General features: G+C 39.7%; 1 protein-coding gene across 1 annotated transcript in view; it reads right to left on the reverse strand.

The window, feature by feature from the left end:
• nbeaa (neurobeachin a) overlaps positions 1-12,893 on the reverse strand; it is an 831,637-nt gene that overhangs the window by 449,451 nt on the left and 369,293 nt on the right. Inside the window, exon 34 of the mRNA XM_048597909.1 lies at positions 3,965-4,026. Coding sequence (XP_048453866.1) covers positions 3,965-4,026 — 62 coding nt within the window. The remainder of the gene's footprint in view (positions 1-3,964; positions 4,027-12,893) is intronic.

Here is a 12,893-nt window from a genome sequence, read left to right on the forward strand (position 1 = left end):
GAACTGTTTGAACTTCAGTGCATCACATAAATTTCAGCATAGGAGTGATTAAGCAAGATATGTGCTTTACATCAATCGGGGTTATGTTCTGGAAAAGACCCAACAGGAACTGCAACTGAATGACTTTGATTTTCAGCATATAACCACTGTTTAGTGAAGAAGTAATTGTCTGTTAAGTCACAGACTTTGTGGATTTTCAAAGCAAAACAATACTCACAATCCATTTGAAAAGGGGTTCAGCTAGGTTTCGTTAATCTTCATGATCTAACAAAGGACAGTGAAACTGAGCTTTCCACTCATCAATTCAAGGGCCACAAGGAGGTTTGGAACATACGCAACATCTAGAATCCAATGATGACCATGGATTGTCGATTGTCGGAAAAACCCAACTGGTTCACTAATGTCCTTTAGGGAAGGAAACTGCCATCCTTACCTGGTCTGGCCTATATGTGACTCCAGACCCACATCAATGTGGCTGACTCTGAACTGCCCTCTGGGCAATTAGGGATGGGTAATAAATGCTGCTTAGCCAGTGATGCCCTCATCCCGTTAATGAATAAAGAAAGAAAAAGTTTGCCAGCATTTGGCCCAATATCCCTCTAAACCCTTTCGATTCATGAACCTATCCATGTGCCTTTTAAATGTCGTCATTGTACTCGTCTCCATCACTTCCTCTGGCAGTTCGTTCTGTACTTGCACCACCCTCTGCTTGGAAAAAGTTGCCCCTCAGATCTCTTCAAAATCTTTGCCCTCTCACCTTAAACCTATGCCCCCCAGTTTTGGACTCCCGTACCCTGGGAAAAAGAACTTGGCTGTTCACCCTATCCCTTCCCCTCATGATTTTATAAATTTCTATAAGGTCACCCTTCAGCCTCTGACGCTCCAGGGAAAAGTGCCCCAGCCTATTTAGCCTCTCCATGTAGCTCAAACCCTCAAATCCTGGCTAAATCCTTGTGAGTCTTTGTCAAATCCTTTCAAGTTTAACAGCATCATCCCTATAGCAGGGAGACCAAAACTGAATGCAGTATTCTACAAGTGATCTCACCAATGTTCTGCACAGCTGCGACATGACATCACAACTCCTATAAACAATGCACTGATCAATGAAGACAAGTGTGTCAAACGCCTTTTTCACTACTCTGTCTACCTGCAAGTCCAATTTCAAGGCACTATGCACCTGCACCACTGGGTCTCTTCATTCAGCAACACTCCCCATGGTCCTACCATTCAGTGTATAAGTCCTGCCCTGATTTGCCTTGCCACATCACATTTATCTAAATTAAACTCCATCTGCCATTCCTCGGCCCATTGGCCCATCTGATCAAGGACCCGTTGTACTCTGAGATAACCTTCTTCACTGTAAACAAAACCAATTTTGGTGTCATATGCAAACTTACTAACCATACCTCCTACGTTCATATCAATATCATTTATATAAATGACAAAAGCACTAGACCCAGCACCGATCCTTGTGGCACATCACTGGTCACAGGCCTCCAGTCTGAAAAACAACCTTCCACCCTCTGTCTCCCGCCTTCAAGCCAATTTTGTATCCAACCGCCTAGCTCCCCCAGGATTCCATGTGATCTAACCTTGCTAACCAGTCTACAATGTGGAATTTTGTCAAACACCTTGCTGAATGTCTACTGTTCTGCCTTCATCAATCTTCCTTGTCACTTCTTCAAAAAACACAATCACGTTGGTCATAGAAGACAGACAATAGCAGCGGAAGGGTGCTTTTAAGAATGGAGATCAATAGCTAGTGGTATTCCACAGGGATTAGTCATGGGACCTTTGTTGTTTGTAATATATGTAAATGATCTGGAGGAAAATGTAGGTGGGTCTGATTAGTAAGTTTGTCAATGACACCAAAATTGCCGGAATTGCAGATAGTAAGGAGGATTGTCAAAGGATACAGTGGGATATAGCTAGATTGTGGATTTGTGTAGAGAAATAGCAGAAGGAGTTTAATCTGGACAAATATGAGATGGTGCATTTTGGAAGATCAAATTCAGATGCGAATTATACAATAAATGGCAGAACCCATAGCAGCATTGACAGACAAAGGGATCTGGGCATATGGGTCCATAGATCCATGAAAGTAGCAACACTGGTGGATAAGGTGGTCAAGAAGGCATATAGCTTGCTTGCCTTCAGCAGCCAGGGCATTGAATATAAAGTTGCCAAGTTATGTTACAGCTGTATAAAACTCTAGTTAGGCCACATTTGGAATACTCAATGCAGTTCTGGCTGCCACTACCATAAGGACGTGGATGCTTAGGAGAGGGTGAAGAGAAGGTTTACCAGGGCATTACCTGGTCTGGGTGGTTTTAGTTATGAGGAAAGGTTGGATAAATTGAATTGTTTTCACTAGAAAGACGTTTTTTGGTTTTTCCAGTCATCCTGAATTCCCTACACTTACATCCTTGCCCTTCACACTAACGGGAACATACTATCTCTTAACTCTCATTATCTCATTTTTGAATACCTCCCATTTTCTAACAGTCCCTTTACCTGCAAATAGCCTCTCCCAATCAGCGTTTCAAAGCTTCTGTCTAATACCATCAAAATTGGCTCTACTGCAATCTAGAACTTTAACTTTTATATCAGGTCTACTCTTTTCCATAACTATTTAACACTAATAGAACTGGCCTCAGCGTGCTCCCCCAAGGACACCTCAGTCATTTGTCCTGCCTCATTTTCCAAGAGAAGGTCAAGTTTTGCTCCTTCTCTAGTAGGTACACCCATATGCTGAATAAGAAAATTTTCTTGTACACACTTAACAAATTCCTCCTAATCCAAACCCTTAACACTTTGGCAGTCCCAATCTATGTTTGGAAAGTTAACATCTCCTACCATTACAACCCTATTATTCTTACAGATATCTGAGATCTCCTTACATACTTGGTCCTCAATTTCCCATTGACTATTGAGGGGCCTACACTACAATCCCAATAAGGTTATCATCCCTTTCTTATTTCTCAGTTCTACCTTGCAACTTCATTGGATGTTCGCCCAGTAAATCCTTCCTAAGTACAGCCATTATATTATCCCTAACCAAAAATGTCATATCCCCTACTCTCTTGCCCCCTTTCGATTCTTCCCACAGCATCTATATCCTGGAATGTTAAGCTATCAGTCCTGCCCCTCCCTGAGCCATGTTTCTGTAATAGCTATGATATCTAAGTCCCATGTTCCCAGCCACACCCTGAGTTCATCTGCCTTCTTTGTTAGGCCTCTTGCATTGAAATAAATGTAGTTTATCAGTCTTACCTCATTCTCTGCCTTGCTCTTGTCTAACCTGACTATTTAACATGCTCCTCTTCTCTAAAATACCAGCCTCAGACTTATCCCTTTTCTCACTATCTCTTTGGGTCCAACCTGCCCAACTTACTAGTTTAAAGCCTCCTGAGTAGCTCTAGAAAACCTCCTCGGCAGGATATTCATCCCCTTCCAATTCAGATGCAACCCGTCCTTCTTATACAGGTCACTTCTACCCCAGAAGAGATCCCAATGACCCAAAAATGTGAATCTCTGTCCCCTGCACCAACTCCTCGGCCACACATTCATCTGCCCTAACCTCCTATTCCTACTCTCAATAGCACATGGCACCGAGAGTAATCCAGATATTACTACCCTCGAGGACCTACTTTTTAACCTTCTGCCTAATTTCCTACATTCTCTCTGCAGAACGTCATCCCTTTCTCTTCCTACGTCATTGGCACCAATGTGTACAATGACCTTCTGCTGGTTACTCTACCCTTTCGAGAATATTCTGCATTATCTGTGTGACACCCGAAATCTGTCCAACAATTCATTTTGAATTTATCTTCTTCAAATTTCATCAATCTTAATGCTCTAATAATTCTCTATATCTATAGGTCTTTGTGTTGATTAACAGTTTTCTTGTGTACATACAAGTTAACCAACACAGTTTGGGAAATAATCCTTTGACGTCCCTTACCTGTGAACATAGCAACATAACCAGTTCTACGACAGAGGTACTAGACTTCATGCACACCAGGCCTGCAAAAGAGTACAAATACTTTTGTTTATAACAATATGTGATTCGCTTGCAACAGATAGTAGATTCTAAAATTCAACCACTAGTCCAGTAGTATGCAAGATTACAGAGACTTAAAATGTAAGTAAAATTAAAAATTTACATATTAGTGGACTATCTTGTGTATCTGAAAATCATGCCAGGCTACCAAGATAAATGAATACAGAAGACAGAGCTTTATAAGAGATGTAGATAAAACTTACAAAGATTAGAAAAATTGGCATGGAAGTAAGTAATTAACAATTTTATACATTTATTCAAACTCCTTAAACATATTAGAGAAAGAAAAATGATAGTCCAGTCTGCATAGAACTATAAGTCAATGAACTTAATGTCAATGATGGGAAAATGCAGGTACTCAAAGATGTAATAGAAATAGAAAAGGTAGAGTTTTTAAAGAAATGTAATTGAAGAGCATCTTGAAACTGAAAATATAATACATTTGCATAGATTCCAAAAGAAATCATGCTTGATCAGCACAATTGAATTCCTTGATGTAATAACAGAGAAAAAAAGGCTTGCTTTTATACAGAGATAACAAGGTGTAGAGCTGGATGAACATAGCAGGCCGAGCAGGAAGGCTGACGTTTCGCGCCTAGACCCTTCTTCAGAAATGGGGGAGGGGAAGGGGGTTCTGAAATAAAGAGGGAGAGAGGGGGAGGCAGATAGAAGCTGGATAGAGGAGAAGATAGGTGGAGAGGAGACAGTCAGGTGCTTTTATACAGCATCTTTTGTAACCTGTGGAAGACTCATTTGCCTATTAAGCTTTTTAAATATTTTTGAAGTCTGTTATCTGTTGTAATGAAGGACATATGTCAGTCTATTTGTAAATTTTCCAGATTTAAAACTTAAAAGTACTATTGGTAGTCATAAAAGCCCATTTGGTCTGCTGTATTTGCCTGTCCTAGCCTACGTGTGGTCTATTTGTAATGTGACTGATCCCTAAATGGCAAGCTACTCACTTCAAGGGCAATTATGACAAAAGATGTAAGCCTTGTCAACAGCACCTACATTCTATGAAAGAATGAAGAAAAACACTGCAAGCTCCCAAAACAGCAGTGTGTTAATGATCAGACCTTCTATCTTTGTGACGTTGATTGAGGGATAAATATTGGCCAGGTCACCAGGAGAACTCACTCCATTTCTCTTCTTTAAAACAGATAGATTCTTGATGACCACAAGAAACAGAAATGGCCTAGCTTGAACATTTCATCAGAACAATGGCACTACTGACAGTACCATACTCTTGCAGTATTTCAATGGAGCACCCAAACGTTCTAATCTTGCAATCTTACAACTAAAATGTTACCACCTCATCAATGTTTGACACCAAGATAGCTAATGTAATACAACAGGTATAATATGTTTGTAGTTTCAAAAAGCCTTTGATAAGGTAAAAACACAGTGGACTCATGACCAACGTCAGCACATTTGGAGTAATAGACAATTAAAATACGGGATATTGAATTGGTTCATGACTCAAGACAGAGTACAGTGGTTAACGATAACTATTTAGATTTACAAATACGGTTCCACAAGGATGGATGCATTGTTGTTCACCAATCATGTTGACGATTTAGACGTAAGAACTGGAGACACAATTTCAAAATTTGTGGACAACACTAAGCTGTAAAGTTCAAATAGTACAAAGGAAGTGCTTGATAGAATAGAGGAAGACATAAGTAATCCTTGGGATTTTTTTTTTGCAGGATCACTAGATTTCTGACATCATTACCATCTTCAGGCAACATTTTAATGCCAAACCCTAGCAAAACTAGAGTCAATGGAAATCAAAGGGTAGACTCTCCACTGGCTGGAGCCATAGCTAGCACACAGGAAAACGATTGTAGTTGTTGGGAACCAATCAATTCAACCCCAGGTATCTACTGCAGGAGTCCCTTAGGGTAGCATCTTGGGGCCAGCCATCATCAGCTGCTTCCCTTGATTACGAAGTCAGAAAAGGAGATGTTCGCTGTTTGTTACACAATGTTTAGTACCAATGGAACTGATACTGAAGTAGTCCATGTCTATCCACAGCAAGACTTGGGCAGCTTGGGCTAATAAGTGGCTAACAATATTCACATTACCCAAGTGCTTGGCAATGACCACCTACAGCCAGATAGAATCTAACCATTGCCTTTTGACGTTCAATGGTATTAAAATTACTGAATCCCACTCTATCACTGTCCTGGCACTACCACTGACCAGAAACTAAACTGGGCACATATAAATACTGCGGCTACAAGAGTAGGTCAGAGGCTGGAAATTCTGCAGCGAGTAATTTATCTTTGGTTTTTCTAATTCCTGCTAATATGTACAAGACACAAGGCAGGAGTGTGGTTTAATATTTTTCACTTGCCTGCAAGAGTGCAGCTCCAACAACACTCAAGAAACTTGGCATCACCCAGGATAAAGCATTTCAGTTAACTGGCATCCCAAATTCATCATTCACTCTCTTCATTACTGACATACAGCGACAGCAATGTGTGCCATCATCAAGATTCACTGTAACAACTTACCAAGGCTCCTCAGATAGCACCTTCAAAAACGACCAAGAAGGACAAAGGCAGCAGATGTATGGAAACACCACCACTGACCTAAGTTCCCTTCCAAGCTACTTATCCTGACTGGAAATATATCACCATTACTTCATTGTTGTTAGTTCAAAGTTCTGGAATTCCCTCCTCAACAGCATTATAGGTCTAACAAACAGAGACTGCAGCAATTCAAAATGTAGCTCACCAGCGCCTTCTCTCTAGGGCAATTATGCATAGGTAATAAATGCTGCATTGCTAGCGATGTGCACATCCCATGAACGAATAAAAAATGTAGAATGTGTATCTTACAAATTAAATACAGCGTAGTCATTTTCTACATTTAGGTAGGAAAAATAAGATGGCCATACAGTTCTTGGAAAATATTGACAGAATATAAATCAGTGAATGCCTGTCACTTGCAACATAGCTTTAGATGTGTCCAACATTAGATGCAATTCTGCAACACTTCCTGGATAATTCTAAGTAAACAATTACAGCAACAACCAATTTAGGATTGTTAGTCAGGCTTGCAACTTGGCTCACCAGTATTTATTGGAAGCTAAATATATTAACTCTGCATGATGAGCAATAATGACTGTCTGTTTCTCTCTCTCTGTCTCTCTCTGATTCTTGCAGGCTAACCTGCTCGAGAGGTTCACAAATGTCTTAAGAATGCCCTGTATGCCAATAGTACCATGGCCTGTTCTCTTCTGAAAGTTCATTGGTGTGGCAATATAAATCACATGCCCATGTATCCAGAGAGAAATAGTGATTAATTGTCTTCTGAACCCCAACTCCATTCCAACTTGGTATTCAAAAGGCAATTTAAAGAATAACTGTTTACAAAACAACTCTGTCTGAGAATTGGAGACTAATAGTCTATACAAAATCAGCACAAAGGTTCTTTCCATTCTCTACAGTTAGGAGCACCTTGCACAATTTCCCCAGTAAAACAATTGGGAAGGCAATGGCTTAGGGATATTATTGCTGGACTATTAATCCAAAGACCCAGATAAAGTTCTGGGGACCAGTATTCAAATCCCCCCATGGCAGATAGTGGAATGTGAATTCAGTAAAATATCTGGAATTAAGAATCTAATGATAACCATGCATCGATTGTCGGGGAAAATCCATCTGGTTCACTAACGTTCTTTAGGGAAGGGAATCTGTCATCCTTACCTGCTCAGGCCTACATGTGATTCCAGATGCACAGCAATGTGGTTGACTCTTAACTGCCTTCTGAGCAATTAGGATGGACAATAAATGCTGCCTGGTCAGCGATGCCCTCATCCCATGAATGAATAAGAAACAAAAACTTGGGCTCACAATGTTCACATAGTGACCAGGCCACCCTGGCTTCTTGTTTAACAAAATTTGGAGTAGGTCACATGACCCTATTCATAACTCCATTTTATCTCAGAATGAACAAGATAGAACCAAACTATAACAAACGTGTAAACTTCCCATTTCTAACACTCATTTGATTCTTTGCAATAAAAGTATGGAATATGTAATCTAAAGCAAGAGAAAATGCAAACATAAAAAAATTTATATTACTGGAACCCACATCATGGAACCCCTTTCAGTACTCCAATGGGTATTTAATTTTAAATGCCACTGCAAGGAAGTCTTCAAATTCCCATAGGCTTGGCTTCATCTGTACTATACACTCTAAAACAAGGTTAACGGAAATTTTGAGTAAGTCCACTTCTATGTGAATTTTACCAAGTAGGTTTTCCACAGCGTACAAGACAAAAGGAAAATAAATCTATGCCAAACTTTGTACTAAGTAGATTTGTTGAAATGAGAAGCATGAACTCTATTTGCATACAACAGGTTAATTTCTTTTCCATAATGAAAGCTAATACAAGTCATTACTAATCATACTCTGTATCCTCTCAGTGAACCAAATTCTCTTAAAATATAGTAACAAGGTCTGGAATGATCTGCTAACAACTATTTTAAGTTTTCCTTTCACAGCAATATTATTTTTGTATAATTATTGAATGCAGACAGTATTCATCAAGATTATATCATATAGCATGAAGCAGGTATAGTTTAATGCTACATGCGATGTATGATTCCAAAAGTCATGTGTTGCAACCTGTCTTTTAAAACAAAAAATTTTCCAGTGCTTTCTAACACATGTCTGAGAAAATTATTCCCATTTGAACAATTGAGAAATATAGATTTTGTACTTTAAACCGTCTAATATGCAAAACTCAAAAGCTAAATACTTTTATAATTGGCCATGGTGAGTAGTTTATTTACATCGGTGATTTTTCACTATATAATTACAGCGCTGACCAAATGTCTAAGGGCTAAAACTGAGGGATACAGAAGAGAAAGTGCATGACCTTTCTAATCAGCAATATAATAGATGGATGGTAATTACTTCTAAATGGTCCACATTGGCAAAGGACTATTTTGCAGCTGGTGCCCAATGTCTTTCCTTTTTTTGTGCAATAGAATATGATAATTAACTGTTGAATCCACTTTTTGAGATAAACTTTGTAGAATATTGCTAGGCAAATCAATTAGAAAATTAATAACTTATATTTATGGTAGCTTTTGTCCTGCAAAATTAAAAATCTGTATTCAGAGTATGATTTTGGTACTATTAAAGAAACTAGAATGCACTAATGCTGTAATGATTAGTTAATATGAATACACCATTAGACTAAAACATCTTGATTTATTATGGCACTTCAATAAATTTCAATTGAAAAAAGATTGTGCATTTCTTGTATTCACCTGTTAATCAATGTTAATTTGCTGAGACAGTAAATAGCATAAAGTTATTTTTAAAACTTGAATTTAATTAGATATTTTAGGATATAAAGCAACAGAATTTTTCACTTGAGAATTATTAGACTATTTGAACTTTTTTATATCTCTAATTTTTAAGAATTAAAGCAGCCTTGTAGGTCAAAAAGAAATTTACATATCATGCGTGTAAGTGAAATCTGATCTGGTTCAGGTCTCTAACCATTTTTCATCCTGACCTCCGTACCAGTGAAACCTGGGTTGTCCAACATACAACCCTTGGGTCAAAATCTGGACTGCCATGCATCTCTTTCCAGACCATGGAGCCAGTGTTCAAGCTACAGCTAAACAGGAGTGAAAGATTCTGCATGATTTGCACCTCCAATCACAGGCTGATTCTCTCCCACTTTTGTTGCTGATAGATTTGCCAGGGAGTAGATCAGTAGCAAAAAAGGGGTAGAAGCAGCCTGGGATTGTAGAAGCGGTGAACAGTGCAAACATAGGTTACTTCATTCAGCCACGGCATTAACACTGGAGCCATGGCAGTGAATCCAACAAGTGGAGGGATGGCAGGAGATGGGCTGTTAGGGGCCCAGTAGCCTAGTGGTAGTATCGCTGGACTGTTAATCCAAAGACCCGGGTAATGTTCGGGAACCTGGGTTCAAATCCCACTGTGGCAAACAATGGATTTTGAATTCAATAAATGTCTGGAACTAAAGAATCTAATGATGACCATGGATCTGTTGTTGATTGTCAGAAAACCCATCTGGTTCACTGATGGCTTTTAGGGAAGGAAGCTGCCATTCTTACTTTGTCTGGACCTACATGTGACTCCAGACCCACAGCAATGTGGTTGACTCTTAACTACTCTCTGGGCAATTAGCAATGGACAATAAATGCTGCCCTGGCCTGCAACACCCTCATCCCAGAAATGAATTTAAAAAAACCTGTTACCCAGCAGCTTAGGCACCAGCTCCTATAGGACTGCAATTATGAAGGAGTAAACAGGGAAGCCACGTGGAGCAGCCATTGCAACAATAGCACACACCAGCCAACCTGATTCAGCTGATTTTTTTTAGACAAGTTGGAGTGAGGAAGCATATCTTGGCATCTTCGCAGTCATCTTGAATTTTCCTCATTTGTAACATATCCATCGTCTCAGGTCCGGGGAGCAAGCGAGTGCAAAGGTATGACAGAGAAAATAACAGTGCACAAGAGAAAACGAGTGAGAGACTGGCAGAGAGCACACCACAGAGAGAGAGAGAGACGTCACAGGCATAGGATGCAGAAGAGAGGGACTGAGATTGCAGGGGAGAGAGAGAGCCAGAGAATGCAGGAAAGTGCAGGAGATACAGAGTGGGCCGGTGGTAGTCGTGGTAGTGGTAGTGGTGGTGGTGGTGGTGGTAATGGTGGGGGGGGGGGGGGGGGATGGGGGTGCAGACAGACACACAGACATTAACAGATATTACGGGAGCAGGACAGAGAGAGGCATGCACACGGAGTGCATCAGAGAGAAACAGAGACAGACAGTGTATGGGAAAGAGTGCAAAAGGGCGAGCGTGAAAGATAGAATATGAGACAGACTGGAATAACAGCTGTTTGCCATCAGAACATGCAGATCGTTAACTGGATTTTAAAATACAATTATTGCTTTGACCTGGCTTTGTTTTTGCCCTGCAAGTTGTCTATTCTTTGGTTTCTTGATATCTTAGGAATTTCAAAATTAGTTCAAATTTGTTCTATATAGTGCATTATATATGAAAATATTGGTCCATGCATTTCTGTAAGATTTTCCTCATCTGCTGTAATTTCAATAGAAAATTGGGGCAAATACACAAAATATTTCACTTTTCCAACAGTTCCAAAGTGCTGGAAAAGCCCAGCACACTAATGGAAAAAAAATTACTGTATATTTGATTTGCAAACAAGGGCTCTGATAATTTCCCACAATTATCGGTCAGAGCTTCTGATTAGCAATGACAGTGTGAACAGAAAGTGCGTGCCAGAATCTAAAAAGCAGATCTGCAAATGTAGCATTATTCTCCTAAAGTGGCAATAAAAATAAGAAACGTCTAACAAGCATGCCATTAAGTAGATGTCCAATACAACTTCGATCCACAATTTTACTGTATTACTTATGCAATTAGTGGGCATACTCAGAAATCTTTTAAAGAAGTATTTCAGTACTTGGTGCCAATTTGGAGTTAATATACTGACAATTAAAATTGACTGAAGACATTAAGCAATTTTATGTTTCCAATCTTAATTCTCCCAATTATAATTCATAAAACATAACCTCATCATCTATTGCCTATCAGCTGTTACAATAAAAGCAAAATGTTGCAGATGCTGAAGACCTAAAATTAAAACAGAGTGATGGAGAAGTTCAAAGTTTGATAGCATCTCTATAGATAGAAACAGAGTTTCACTGCCACTTCTGTACACCTTGAAGAACTCCATTATGTTGATGTCATCTTCATGATTATCAAATGCACAAGACTAGAAGAAACCCACTGACACATAAACAACATCCTCACCAGAATAAAATTCACAAAAGAAGAAGAGAATAACTGACTACCCTTCCAAGACATAATGGTAGAATGTAAGAACAACAGGGAACTCCAGACTCGCGTATACAGAAAGACCACGCATACGGACCAGATACTTGATTACACCAGCAACCATCCCGACACCCATAAATGGAGCTGCATCAGGACATTATTCAAAATGAACCACAGCACACTGCAGCAACCCGGAATTGCGCAAAACAGAATTGGAGCACTTATACAGAATTTTTAAAAGGAATGGATACCCAAAAAGCACAAACCGTTGTTACCTCCGCGGCAGACCACAAGAAGAAGACACAACATGGTCAGACACACTAGTCACCCTACTGTACATCAGAGACAGATCAGAGATGACAAGATTACTCAGACCCCTAGGTATCAGGGTAGCCCACAAACCAACAACCACCCTGCGACATCTACAGACAAACGTAAAGGAACCCATAAAACTAACATAATATTCAAAATACCATGCAAGGACTGTGCAAAACATTATAGGCCAAACTGGAAGAAAACTGACAGTAAGGATACGTTAACACCAACTAGCCATCAAGTGACACGACCAATTCTCACTGGTCTCAGTATCTACGGACAAAGAAGGACACGAATTTGACTGGTACAACACATCCATAATAGCACAAGCCAAACAGAGACCTGCCAGGGAATTACTGGAAATTTAAACTTCATCATTGGTTGGAGTCATACCTGGCACGTGGGAAGTTGGAGGTCAGTCATCTCAGTTTCAGGACATCTTGGCAAGAATTCCTCAGGGAATTGTTCTTAGCCCAACCATTTTCAAATGTTTGCTCACTGACCTTCTGTCCATCATAAGGTCAGAAGTGAGAATACTCACTGATGATCGTACAATGTACAGCACCATTCGCAACTCCTCAGATACTGTTCAAATGCAACAAGATCTGGACAATATCAGGTTCGAGCTGACAAGTGGTAAGTAACATTCAC

The sequence above is a fragment of the Rhincodon typus genome, chromosome 6 (genome assembly GCF_021869965.1).
Source record: "Rhincodon typus isolate 14 chromosome 6, sRhiTyp1.1, whole genome shotgun sequence".
In the NCBI taxonomy this organism is placed as follows: domain Eukaryota; kingdom Metazoa; phylum Chordata; class Chondrichthyes; order Orectolobiformes; family Rhincodontidae; genus Rhincodon; species Rhincodon typus.